Consider the following 12,765-nt stretch of genomic DNA (forward strand, 5'->3'; position numbering starts at 1 on the left):
TCTGTCAACTTGCTGCTGTGACACATGAAAGTCTCCTCTGAGGGACGAACAAATTTACTGTTATATAAACTGCACACACACTACTTTTCATTGTGTCAAAGTGTCATTTTGTCAGTGTTGTCAAATGAAAAGATATACTTAAATATCTGCAGAAATGTGAGTGGTGTGCTCACTTTTGTGATACACTGTACATGTGTTCCTGCTTCTTCCTCCAGACTAAACTCATAAATAAACTCCTCCATACTGAGCAGCTCTCTGATAGCAGAGTCTGCGGTCCACAGCTAAATGGTACATGTTGTTTGCAGTTGTCAGTGACCTAAATCAGGAGCCAATCAATGAATGATGTCAGCTGTCAATAAAATTGTTTCAGTGCTGTACCCTGCTCGATCCTACTAGTACTACCCCTGAAGTAGGTACAAAAATCTGAGCCGTGCGAGTTTTGCTAATGGAAAACAAATCTGGCTGAGGTGGACTGAGTCTGAACCGGTTAGAGGCGAGCTAGTGGAAAAGCGTCTTTGAAAGGATTAACCAGGACAATAAACTCCTAGAGATTAAAAATCTAGTTTACCATAGTGTCCTGACAGATGGTAGAGGGAAGTTTAAGGATTCTGGGCTGTCTTTTAAAAAATCTGACAGATAGAGACTTGAGCCCAAAAAGATGCTTAGCTGTGTTACCTGGAGACCCAAACAGAACACACTCACCTCTCCGAGCACTCTAAACAAGGAGCTCTTTCCACAGCCATTAGGTCCACAAACAAGAACATTGGTGCCGGACCTCACCTTCAACACAAACACAATTGCTTAGCTTTCTGAAAACATATCCTTACACAATGCACATATTAACCATAAGAAAATGATTTTTGTAAACTTTTTCCTGTTTTTTCTCAAGCAAAAAATGTCTATTTTCATCCATTTTGGGAATATTGCAAGTGGTAACCCTCTCACTGCAAGTGGTTGGCCTGGATGCAAAAGCATGCAAATATGCTCCATTTATCTATTACCGTATTTTCCGCACTATAAGGCGCACCTAAAAACCTTCAATTTCCTCAAAAGCTGACAGTGCGCCTTATAATCCGGTGCGCCTTATATATGGACCAATATTGAGCCACAACAGGTTGAGCAACTACGGTAAGCATCCGACTTCACTTTCGCCCGTAGAAGAAGAAGCGCGCGGTGCATGCTGGGATATTTGTCAGAGCGCTGGTTTGTAATCTATTAATAAAGTTTGACTGACCTATCTACCTACCGACCTGATAATCAGGTTGTCTGCAGGTCATTTAGCACCACGTTCTCCACCAACATGCTGTGCGCGAACGGAGAAGGGTGACCATCGTCTGGCCCCGCCCCGGCCCAGTGGCGGAAGGCTCTCCTCGCCGACCGGAGTGGGACTGTTTTGTTGACATTCCCTTTAGTTCAGCTCCATCTAGTGGATGGATGCATAACGCAACTCCAGCCTCTACTGTAGCGTCTATTCTATGCGCCTTATAATGCGGTGCGCCTTATATATGAAAAAAGTTTTAAAATAGGCCATTTATTGCCTTATAATCCGATGTGCCTTATAGAGTGGAAAAAACTGGAGTTGTGATCTGTAGATATGGTGCTCTCTGTACTGCTGCATTCACATTACAATAAAGATTGTGGGCCAACTGATAAATATTTGATGCTTTTCACCATCAGGAATTGGCCTTAAAAAGATGTATACATCACTAATTTTTAAACAGGCATAACAATGGACAACACAGTGCTGCAATCTGTAGAGTGGCATGTGGAGCTGCATCACCCAGTTAGCTTTACCTTCATTAGCTTCTGATCAGCATTGGCTCTCTTGTTCTTAATATGTTCAGACATCAATAACTGTACCCACTTTTATTGCAGAAAATGCACTTGTGCAGCACAAGTGATGTCATAAATGCAGCTCATAGTTGGATGAGAAGGAAGGAATGGAGGTAAATCACTGACACAATGCAAACTGAGCCATGTGCAATAACCTCAGTTACCTAACACTTGAATAAAACTTTTTAATTAATGCAATACTTTTGTATTGTATCCTTCAATCCAGAGAAAAACTCTTGAATTCTGAGCATAGAAAAACACAAATTTTAATTAAAATGAACAGAACTAACCTAAAACATTTGTACCAATTGACCACCCTGAACTTTAAATAATGGTGTCAGCAGGGGTGGAAATTAAAAACGTAAAAAAAATAATAAATCGGCCACTCAAACATTTTACCTGCCTCTGTTTTTCTATTTTGTGTGCAACATTTCCCTGGGTTACAAAACCTGTCAGTACAATCAAATTATGTAAATTACATAAATCATATGATTTATTCTCAACTCTGTTGTACATATGTACCCTACTTCCACTCTGACTTCAGCTGAAATGGCATCACCCTGATGACCAGTCCATCCCTAGACAGGAGTTCAAACTGAAAGCATTTTTTTTCTACTCAACTTGCCAACCTGCCATGCTGGTTTGTACATTGTTCAAATTCACACTCTAATTTTAATCTCATTTTAATTTTTCATGCGATTACCTGATTTATTGTATATCGCGACAAACCTGTGACTCGTTATAAAAGGTGTGCCTCCTTTCAGAGCGCTCCACCTACCCAAATGTCAGGTGAGATTACAGCTGGAGAAAGACAGATGTTAACCTCAAGTCCAACAGACAGAGGAGCATTTCAGTTAGTTAGATTTTGTTGCAAAAGTTGGACCTCTTTTTTTCTGACTGCTCCGATTGGTTGCTTTGTGCTGCACGTTACACACTCCCATCTTCTGTGTAATGTTGCACGCTTCAGGGTTTCCACCTGTGTATTATAAGTCTGGCTGGCTGCCAGGCTTTACTTGACCAAGCTAAGCGTTGCTACAATGCTACAACATGCGCCATATCAAATGCTTTGTCTACTTCTAGTCAGGCAGAGATGTTGAGCAGGTTTTCTAGGGGAAACCCTGCACTCTTTCAGAAAACAGACAACACATCTGCTCTGAACAGAGCCGGAAGCAGGAGTTGAGTGTGAAAACAGAACTCCTTTATGAGTCCAACTCTGTTATCTGGATCATCAGGTCAACCTCAATACTTCATATTTAAGTTGGCCTGTTAGAGCTATGATATTATCAGGTTGCTTTATTTTACCACTAAACCCTTCAATATTTCTTAAAAATACAGGAACAATTTTAATCAATAGATTGTGTGGTTACTCTGTGGTTGTTGTACATTTCAGCCACTGAGCCGCTGAAATGAACACATTTACATACTCTACCTCAAATGTGAGGTCTCTGATCAGTAGGTCTCCGTTTGGTGTCGCCAGTGGAGTATGGTCAAATCTGCAAAATGTCACAAAAAAGAAAATACATTTTACCAAGAAAGGCAAAAAGAACCACCAAAGATATCTTTTTCTATTTAAGAGCAAGAATTACTTAATGATGTTGTCTCTGTTAATGATCTGACCACTTCCAGGGACTAGGATGGTTTTCTCAGCAGTCTCTGTTTCTACAGTGGAGGCAAAAATATAACCACTGGGTTTAGAAAAGACAGCGTTGGTCAGAAGAAATGACGACCAGTACCAATGACAGATTTCTGTGTGTACCCCTCTCCTGCAAGGAAACCATGGTGCGTTCATATTTGCCAGTGTTGAGCTCCTTTAAAACTGTCATCAGTTCAGTGATTCGAGCTGTGAACCTAAGTGGAACAAACACCAAAAAAAGTTTGTTTTCAAGGTATACATCCAGAAAATGTGGATATTTATAATCAATATTTTCTGAATTATATTCAGAAAATATTGATTTTCAGTAATTAAATAATACTTCTGAAATACTCAAATGGTATTTGAGAAATAGTAATATTTCAGTATTTCTGAAATACTTTTGGTATTTCAGAAATACTGAAATATTAATAATTAATATTAATTTCAGAAAGTAAAACCCATATTCTATAGATTCATTAAATACATGTATATATATATACACACCAGTGACGTGCGGTCAGGGGATCAGAGCCTCACCTGTCATCATGAATATATATATAATAAAATCATTTATATTGCTATTTTCATGTACTATAAAGTATCTATTTTTTACTTAGCTTAACCAATTGTGATGATTTTTTTTCTTCAAAATCGCTGGATTTTCGCATTTTCCCATTCAAATCCTCAGAAGCGAAACCGGTGAGGCAGCAGCAGCTGAGCCGCTCCTGCGATTGCGCAACCTCTCGCTAACTGCACTGGCTGCCATTATATGACAGCATGTTCGTCCTGTCTGTACGCCGGCAATAAAATGGCTAAAAAACATTTAATATATGGACTGATTCTCCGTAATTTAGCTTATGTATATAATGTACAGTGTTTTTTATCACTAACTGTGTGTGTATCGTGTTTTGTGTGCAGAGGAGCGATAAGAAACAACAGAGAACAGACTCGAGGTGAGGCAGGCAGTTCTCTTGCCTCACCGCTGGGGGCGGTGAGACAAGAGAACTCACATTTGAGGCATATAGTCAATATGCAGAGTATATGCAATACTCTGCATATTGTGACTGCACAACTGCAGAGTAAGACATGGTGAGCTAGCCATGGAGCTAGCCACACAGTTAATAAGTAAAGTACAGCCATATATTTGTTTTCTTCTTTCTTCCGACGTCAACATGAAAGACTACATTTACAGTTTTCTAAATTGGATTTTCAATTGAAGCAGGAGATGATAACTAAAGGAAGACCAACACCGGAGCTGAAAGTTTTGCTTTGAGACAGTTTGATGATTCTCAAACGGAGTAGAAAAGACATGCCGAGGATAGACTTGGCTTTGGATGAACGGATAATTTGTGCAGAATTAGCGGTGCATGAATTTCATGGATAAGGTAAGACAGCAATAAGATGTTTTTTTTATGAAATGTGCGTTTTGTGGGCTACAATGTTTAAATAATTCAGTAAAGTAGAAGCGGTAGCTAATCTACCACAGAAATTATTTATTAATAAAACATTAAGCCTAAAACGTACTACAACAACAAACTTAATGTTCCGTTCTGTGTGCAAAATTCTTGAACGTTTTTTGGTGTTAAATCCTAAAACATGAAGTGGCATTGTTCTCAGTTGCTATGGCAACAAATCTGCATAGCTTGGCGAATACAGATCACTTTGCTGTGGATCATAGCATGAAATTAATACCTACATTTATAAGTTTCACTGAGTTAACGCGGCTATGGATGAATGTAAAAGATTAGTCTTTTTGCCCCCCAGTGTTGTACGCATGCGCAAAATTTCTGTACGTCCAATAACGTGTCTTATGTCATAAGTCAGTGCCTCACCAGCAATAAACCTCACCGCACGTCACTAATAGATGCGCGCGCGCGCGCGCGCACACACACACACACACACACACACACACACACACACACACACACACACACACACACACACACACACACACACACACACACACACACACACACACGCTAAACTATTTTAAGACTTTTCTTTTGGAATTTTTCCACAAAATTCAGCATGTCAGAAACTTAGAAAGTTGGGAAAAAGTGAAATATCAGAAACTCCTGGTGTTGCACCTTAATTAGTTAACTAACTTCAAACACCTGCATGGAGAATTTTTAGATGAACTATCAACCCACAATACTCACCCAGAAAGGCGGGTCATCTCTCGCCCAGCCAATACAATCCTACCCAGGGCCTGAGACATTCTCAAGAGCATCCTGCCACTCTGGTAGTAGTCCTGGTAACCAAAAAGTATGAATAGATATTTAAAGTTTGGAGTTGCTGTATGTTTGACATCTGTGTGCTATTGGTATGGAAGGACACATCACAACAATTTATTAATCAGAATCATCAGGTCTGAACTACGTCAAACCACCTTTTAAAGACAACCTTTCCATTTTCTAACATTCTGTACTACAACTACAATAAGGTGATTAGAAGGTAAGACTTGTGTGTGTACACATGAAGCAGATACGACGATCTGACCTCCAGCAGCTCAGAATGTGTGCTGTGCAGGTGCCGGCGGTCGGACAGCTTGAGAAAGGGACGGCTGACCACCAGATAGCCCACCACTGTTGCCACATCTGCAGATTAATACCAATTGACCAAATTCAGAAAAGGGTAAGAAATGTTCTCAAGTTTAAAACAAAGCAGATCTAAAAAAAAACAAAAACAAAAAAAACCTGGAGTCAATATCTCCCGCAATCTGCCCTGCCACTGCAAAAAGACGAGCACACTTTCTGCTACGTTTAAAAAAAATTTATTTAATAACATTAATTTAACATAAATGAGAGTTCAGTGTATAAATCTACATTTCAACTTACACTTTGCAATAATGCTGTCCACAAACCCCATAGAGAAGCGAAAGAAGATGAAATTATGCAGGTGATCCGCCTGAGGAAATACAATATAGAGATCAGAAAGTATTTTGATACTAAATATAATGAGCTCCTCCCAAGTTCATCCACTTAAGACAAGCATCTCTTTACTCGTTAAACAAATATATATACATATTTTTATTTATTTTTTTAGAATATTAATAAAGTCAAACTTGGGACAAATTTGATTTTCAATATTCTTGGACCAGACATGAGGTTGGAGTCCCAGATCCAGAACCCAAGGTAACATATTTCTGCAGACTGCTTTGTTGATGTCATCTAAACCTTACAGTCGTTCATTTCCATTGTTTTTCAAGAATACCTTTCCATATATAGAGAATGGGGGGTGCACAGCAAACGGTGAGCTGCTGCCAGCCTCTCCCACTTCTGAAGCATATGCAGGTGGTCAATCTGACTGACAGCAGCCTGCAGTAGAGCAGAGAGGAGACCCACTCCATTCTGCTTGCACATCACGATGGAATCATGACTGCACAAGCATGTCATGTTTTCTAAAGTTTGGAATTGATTCACACAACCTTAGTTACTGATTTATCTCTTCCCCTGCATGTGCCACTGCCTCTGATAAGTATCTCTTGGTTAAATTAAAAGTATGCAAAACATTTACTTGGTGGAGGTTCAAACAAAGTATTTACACTATTAAATTTAAATTTAATAAATTATTTTATAACGTTTATTTGTAGTTCTAAATGTTTCGAGTATTTTTAATCACTTTTGCTTGCTGGTGTTGATACTCATTTCTACAGTGCCCAAATATGCAAATTAAACAAAGCTGTCGTCTAAGCTGTGCTTTTGAACTTTGGCTTTAGTCACAACCATTGTTTGTAATTATATTGAATTACAGGCAGACTGAGCTTGTTGCAGAATGTGTTTATACCTCTGGTTAGGGTGTCAATCTATTGGGTATTCAAGCTACTACTTTTAGACACTATTAGACTCAAACTCCTCCACCTCACTGGAAAAAGCTCTATATAAATCTAGCTTTTATGGAGCTCAAATAAGAGTGACAGACTTTGCCCTTACCAGTTTCCAGTTGGGTGGCTATTGAAATGCACTTGGGTCTGAATTTAGGTTTCTAAACATCTCTATGGCAATGTTTGGCTGCATTCTTAGCCGTTTCAAGCTTGCTTTTTTCTGTCATATTTTTGGATACATTTCTTGATTTCAGACATAGAAAGGAGAATTCTACAACAATTTTAAAAGAAAATTGTAGAAAAAATATATTTTTGCACAATATATTGGTTTTTGCACATTAGATATACAGGTGCTGGTAAAAAAAAAAAAAAACGGAATATCATAAATAAAGTTTATTTAAATCAGTAATTCCATTCAAAATGTAAAATTTGTATATTATATCAATCCATTACATACAGACTGACATATTTCAAATGTTTATTTTTTAAAGTGTTTATGATTATTACTGAAAACTAATAAAAACTCCAAATTCAGTATCTCAGAAAATTAGAATACTGTGAAAAGGTTCAGTATTGAAGACCCCTGGTGACACACTCAAATCAGCTAATTAACTCAAAACACTTGCAAATGCTTTTACATCGTCTCAGTGCACTTCTGTAGGCTACTCAATCATGGGGATGACTGCTGATCTGACAGTCATCCAAAAGATGACCTTTGACAAATTGCACAAGAGGGCAAGACACAAACGTCATTGCTAAAGAGGCTGGCTGACCACAGAACTCCTGTGTCCAAGCATATTCGTAGAGAGGTGAAGGAAAGGAAAAGATGTGGTAGAAAAACAAATGGACAAGCAATCGGGATAACCACATCCTGGAAAGGATTGTGAAACGACACCCATTCAAAAATGGGGGAAGATTCACAAAGAGCAGACTCCAACGCCGCTTACTCCACCTCTGTGCCAGAGTAAGCGGCATTAGAGCAGGAGAAGCTCTAACGCAGCTTACTCCGGCTCTTGGAGTAAGGCATTAGAGCCGGAGTAAGCAGCGTTAGAGCCAGGGCTCTTTCACTCAAGAGTGAACGTTCGAGTGGCTGAGGAGGGAGCGGTAGAGAACGGCTGGCCGAAATTAGCGTTCATAAATCGGATCAACTTTGAGCTAAACGCCGCTTGCGGAGCGCCAATATCTAATATCCAACTTGAAGCTAACTTCACTGCGGTATTAACGCATGCGCCATCTGATCTCCAAATTATGCCCCTCCTCTTCCGTGACAACTTTCACACAAAAAATTTGTCTCTCACACAGACAAATACAAGTCCCATTCATTCATTCATTTCAGCCTAGTGTTAGTTCACGCACACACATGCACACATATTTTCGACCTTTGATTCAGAATATTATCTGTATGCTTTGTGTATATGTGTGTGATATTTTAGTAGTGTATATGTACAATTTTAGTCTTGTGTGTCCGAGAGGGAAAAAAATGCATGCACGTGTGGTATTTTAAGAATGTATGTGCAATTTTTGTATTTTGTGTGTGCATGTGAGAGAAAAATGTTATGTGTGTGTGACATTTTAATTGTATATTTGTGCAATTTTAATAATTTGAGTGCGTGTATGATTCTTTAGTAATTATGACTTTCAAAGTCATAACTTTGACTTTGAAAGTGGAAATTCTGACTTTGAATCTCATAATTATGACTTTCAAAGTCGAAATTATGACTTTGAAAGTCATAATTATGACTTTCTGTTGGTCTTTTTTCTTTCATGGCAGAAATGGGCTTCCATACTTTAGTCATATGTGTGAGGCAAAATATAGCTTCTGTCCTAAATGTCCCCTTATATAAACCACCAGTGGCTGCCATTGGCACGCTCCTATAGGAGTGTGCCAATAACACAATGTTAGCATGGGCTCATGGTCAAACATTAACTAAAACTGCCGTGCCTTTTACTTGAGAGTCTTTAATGTTTTTGTCCATGATAAGAGATCTGACTAATAATTACCTGCCTTTCAACTGCCTCCCTTCAGCATGTTTTTAAGTATAAACTCAGCCTGCTAACTTTCATGTAGAATTCATTTCACTCGGCCATGTGGAGATGGAGGTCCGGAAGTGGATTTCTCCGGTTCAAAACAAAGCAAAATTGATCACAATTAGTACGCTAATGCCCTAAATAGGCCGAAACAGACAAGGCATCTCGAAAAAATAAATGTATATTTATGATACGATCGGTATTATCTCGGTAAAAAAGATTTCTCATATAATCTTGAGGATTTACCTGCATCAAAGCGATCCACATAACTGCAGACCTCATATTATACGACGAGAGAGAAGAAAGTTTTCAAAAGCCTGGAGAATACAATCATTTAGTTTGGGTCAAGCATTTAATTTATAACGCACTTTTCATTAATACAAATCTCAAAGTGCTACACAGTGCAGCTAAAAACAAATGAAATCAGCAATCAAAAACAATAATAAAAAAAGACAGTCATTTAAGAGTGGAGTGGGCTTGTCTAAAAAGGTTTTCAAGCCAGTTTTAAAATCGGACAATGATTGCGGGGCTCTCAAATAGTCCGGGAGAGAGTTCCATAGACGAGGAGCCACAGCAAATGCTCCATCACCCATAGTCCTTAGTGTTGATCGAGGAAGGTGGAGAAGATTACAGGCTTGGGATCGTAAGGATCTAGAAGTTGAATGTGAAATAAGGAGGTCCTTCAATAATCCGGTGAGGTTCCATATAGACAGTGATGGGTGATGAGAGCAATTTTATACTGAATCCTATAAGTTACAGGAAGCCAGTGAAGCTTGTAAAGAGTAGGTGTGATGTGATCAAATTTACGAGCTCTCACTAGGATCCTGGCAGCACCGTTTTGAATGTATTGAAGCCTCTGAAGGATCCAAAAAAGCATTCAATGGTTGTTGACTGGTTTATGCTGGGTGAGTAGTGAGTTGTGCTACTTTCAGTAATTAATCTATTATAACAATGCTATCACTAACAAAATACTAACCCATGTTATTTCTACTAACTTGGATCTCCTGAAAAATTACTTATTTAGCTTCTATAAACCCAAATTCATGCTGGAGTTGTATGTTAATGAGTCGTTGTGGGACGCTGGATTCAGGTCCAATGTAGGTCAACTATTCACTCCGATCTACAGAAACCCCCATGGTTCGTGGCCTGACACGTGGCATGTGGGGGAATAGTCACAGCTCACTGTGACTGCATGGCTGGGTAGATTATATTTAATTTATTTAGCTTTCTTCCTTTTTTTTTTTTAGCATTAAAGTCCCTCTGAATAAACATATTTTCTGTCTGTCTCGGCACTGAGCTAGCTGCTAACAACATTAGCACTCTGAGGACAACCACGCTAGGGCATAAAAATAACATATCTTACTGTCCAAAAAAATACTGAAAATACAATTAAAACGATGTGATCATTACCTGTTAGAAAGTGGTCGCTGCAAACACTGGCATTGTTAGGTGTTTTCACACCGTCTATTTTGGAAAGAGGAGGAAAGTCAATCCACTTTAGTCCTCTTTTTTCAGTTAAATTTTTAAAATTAACTCCCTTGTGACCAAATACTTTCGAAACATGAAAATAACGTTCATATTTCTCTCTATTAGAAAGGTTTGAACAACCGTAAAGGACACAGATTTTAGGCATTTTGATGCTGGATCAACAAAATAAATGGGCTGGATTTACTTCAGGCCCTCCATCTACATTGGGTCATGTCGGTGCTATGTCATCTGAAACCCAGCAATATGTGGCCTTTGTCCACAGCACAACTGATTAATCATTACAATGGTTTAATCAGTTGCTAATGTGTAGTAATGTGTTTCTCCAAGGCACCTTTAAATGCAACATTACTGTTAAGATGCTCGCAGCAGTGGACACTACAGAGACATGTTGCTGTGCAGAGGTGGACACTTGTGTTAGAATCATGGCACACAACTATTAAAAGGCAAAAACCTTTACAGTTTTTTTCTAAACAAACCGATTAAGTAGAGTAATGCTGTTGGATGCAGACAATGTTAGTTACTTAATGACAACATGTCACGTTAAGCTTGTTAAGAATAGGCTACTAATTTGTGTTGATGGTATTTCTGTGATTGAGACAGGAAAAAACACAGTTGTTGAAATAATGATTGAGCAACAGTTTATGGTAGCGGTTCTCAACATGGGCAGTACCGCCCCCCAGGGGGCGTTCAGAGGACGGCAGGCGGCGCTGGCGGACATTTTTACAAAAGGGGGCGCTGGGATGCCTTTGGGGGGCCGTTTAGTCGAAGGTAAACTTTACACCTTAAATGCACAACAACACCAGTTTAGACTTTGAGCAACTTGGTAAAACTGTATTGTGTAACATTAAACCATGCTTGGCTGCAACTGTATCGATGGCAGCTCTTCTTCTATTCAGTGTTTGTAGCTTCTGTTAGCTTCTTGGCGCAGCTCCGTTCTCCTGCTACTGGTAGCTAAAATCACAATACCCTCACTGTGTATCCCTCTGAAAAATGAACTCATTTAAATAAAGAAATAAAGAAATCCCTCCATGGGTGATACCACGATAGAGAGCGTTCATTTTATAGCGTTAACACGGTGCTGTAAGTGGTCCGGTATGAAACCGGGGTGATAGAACAACACAGCACTTTTAAATTTCAATAATGAAAATGCAGAAATTGTTTCCGTTGTTTTAAAAGGTTTATGTCAGTCTGCCTTTTCCCCATCGATACGCTTCCCGACCGCCCTGCAACTTAGGGGGCTTTAAAAAAAAAAAAAGACGTTCACATAGCGCAAAACTCTGAAACAGGAGAAACGGGACATAAAACGGAGCATAAAAACAGAGAATCTGACGCTGAACAGTGAAAAAAATCAACACATGCTGTGAAACACATGATGATTAGGAGGCGCAGCAGGTGATGAGTGAAGATTACTGATGGTCAATAAACGATAAAATAAATTTATCAACAGGAAAGAAACTATATCTTACAGACCATAACAGTAAATAACTGATCACTTTTATGTTTTTAATTAGATTTGATATATTTATTTCTTCAATATCAGTTCAAAGTTTAAACTGGCATGTTGTACAACTTTTATCTGCTCATTTGTGGAATATTTAACAACTAGAAAATGGCAAAGAATAAGAATATATTCTCCACTCTGACTGGCTGTTGTTAGACCTACAGATTTTAACTTGAATGTTTGTTGCATTTTTCATAGACGCCTGTGAAAATATTTTCTATTCCCATGACTTTTTGTTCTCTGGGAAATTATTTTTAATGATAAATACAGAAACAAGCATGAAAATAAAAAAATCTACAATAGTGATAGTAATATTAATGATAAAATAATGGTCAGTGCAAAGTAGCCTATACATTCTTTGGTGGGGGCGGTGAGGGACCTGGATAAAGGCTGGGGGGGCGCTGGGCTGAAACAGGTTGAGAAACACTGTTCTATGGCATCAATATAATAATCAGCTGA

General features: G+C 38.7%; 1 protein-coding gene across 1 annotated transcript in view; it reads right to left on the reverse strand.

Annotated features, from left to right (window-relative positions):
• Positions 1-12,765, reverse strand: part of abcd3a (ATP-binding cassette, sub-family D (ALD), member 3a) — a 50,821-nt gene that overhangs the window by 13,796 nt on the left and 24,260 nt on the right. Inside the window, exons 11-17 of the mRNA XM_008438246.3 lie at positions 6,304-6,373; positions 5,966-6,063; positions 5,626-5,717; positions 3,590-3,681; positions 3,420-3,492; positions 3,263-3,326; positions 703-780 (exon numbers count right to left, since the gene is read on the reverse strand). Of these exons, the coding sequence (XP_008436468.1) occupies positions 703-780; positions 3,263-3,326; positions 3,420-3,492; positions 3,590-3,681; positions 5,626-5,717; positions 5,966-6,063; positions 6,304-6,373 (567 nt within the window). The remainder of the gene's footprint in view (positions 1-702; positions 781-3,262; positions 3,327-3,419; positions 3,493-3,589; positions 3,682-5,625; positions 5,718-5,965; positions 6,064-6,303; positions 6,374-12,765) is intronic.

The sequence above is a fragment of the Poecilia reticulata genome, chromosome 20, assembly GCF_904066995.2.
Source record: "Poecilia reticulata chromosome 20, P_reticulata-male-v2, whole genome shotgun sequence".
NCBI lineage: Eukaryota > Metazoa > Chordata > Actinopteri > Cyprinodontiformes > Poeciliidae > Poecilia > Poecilia reticulata.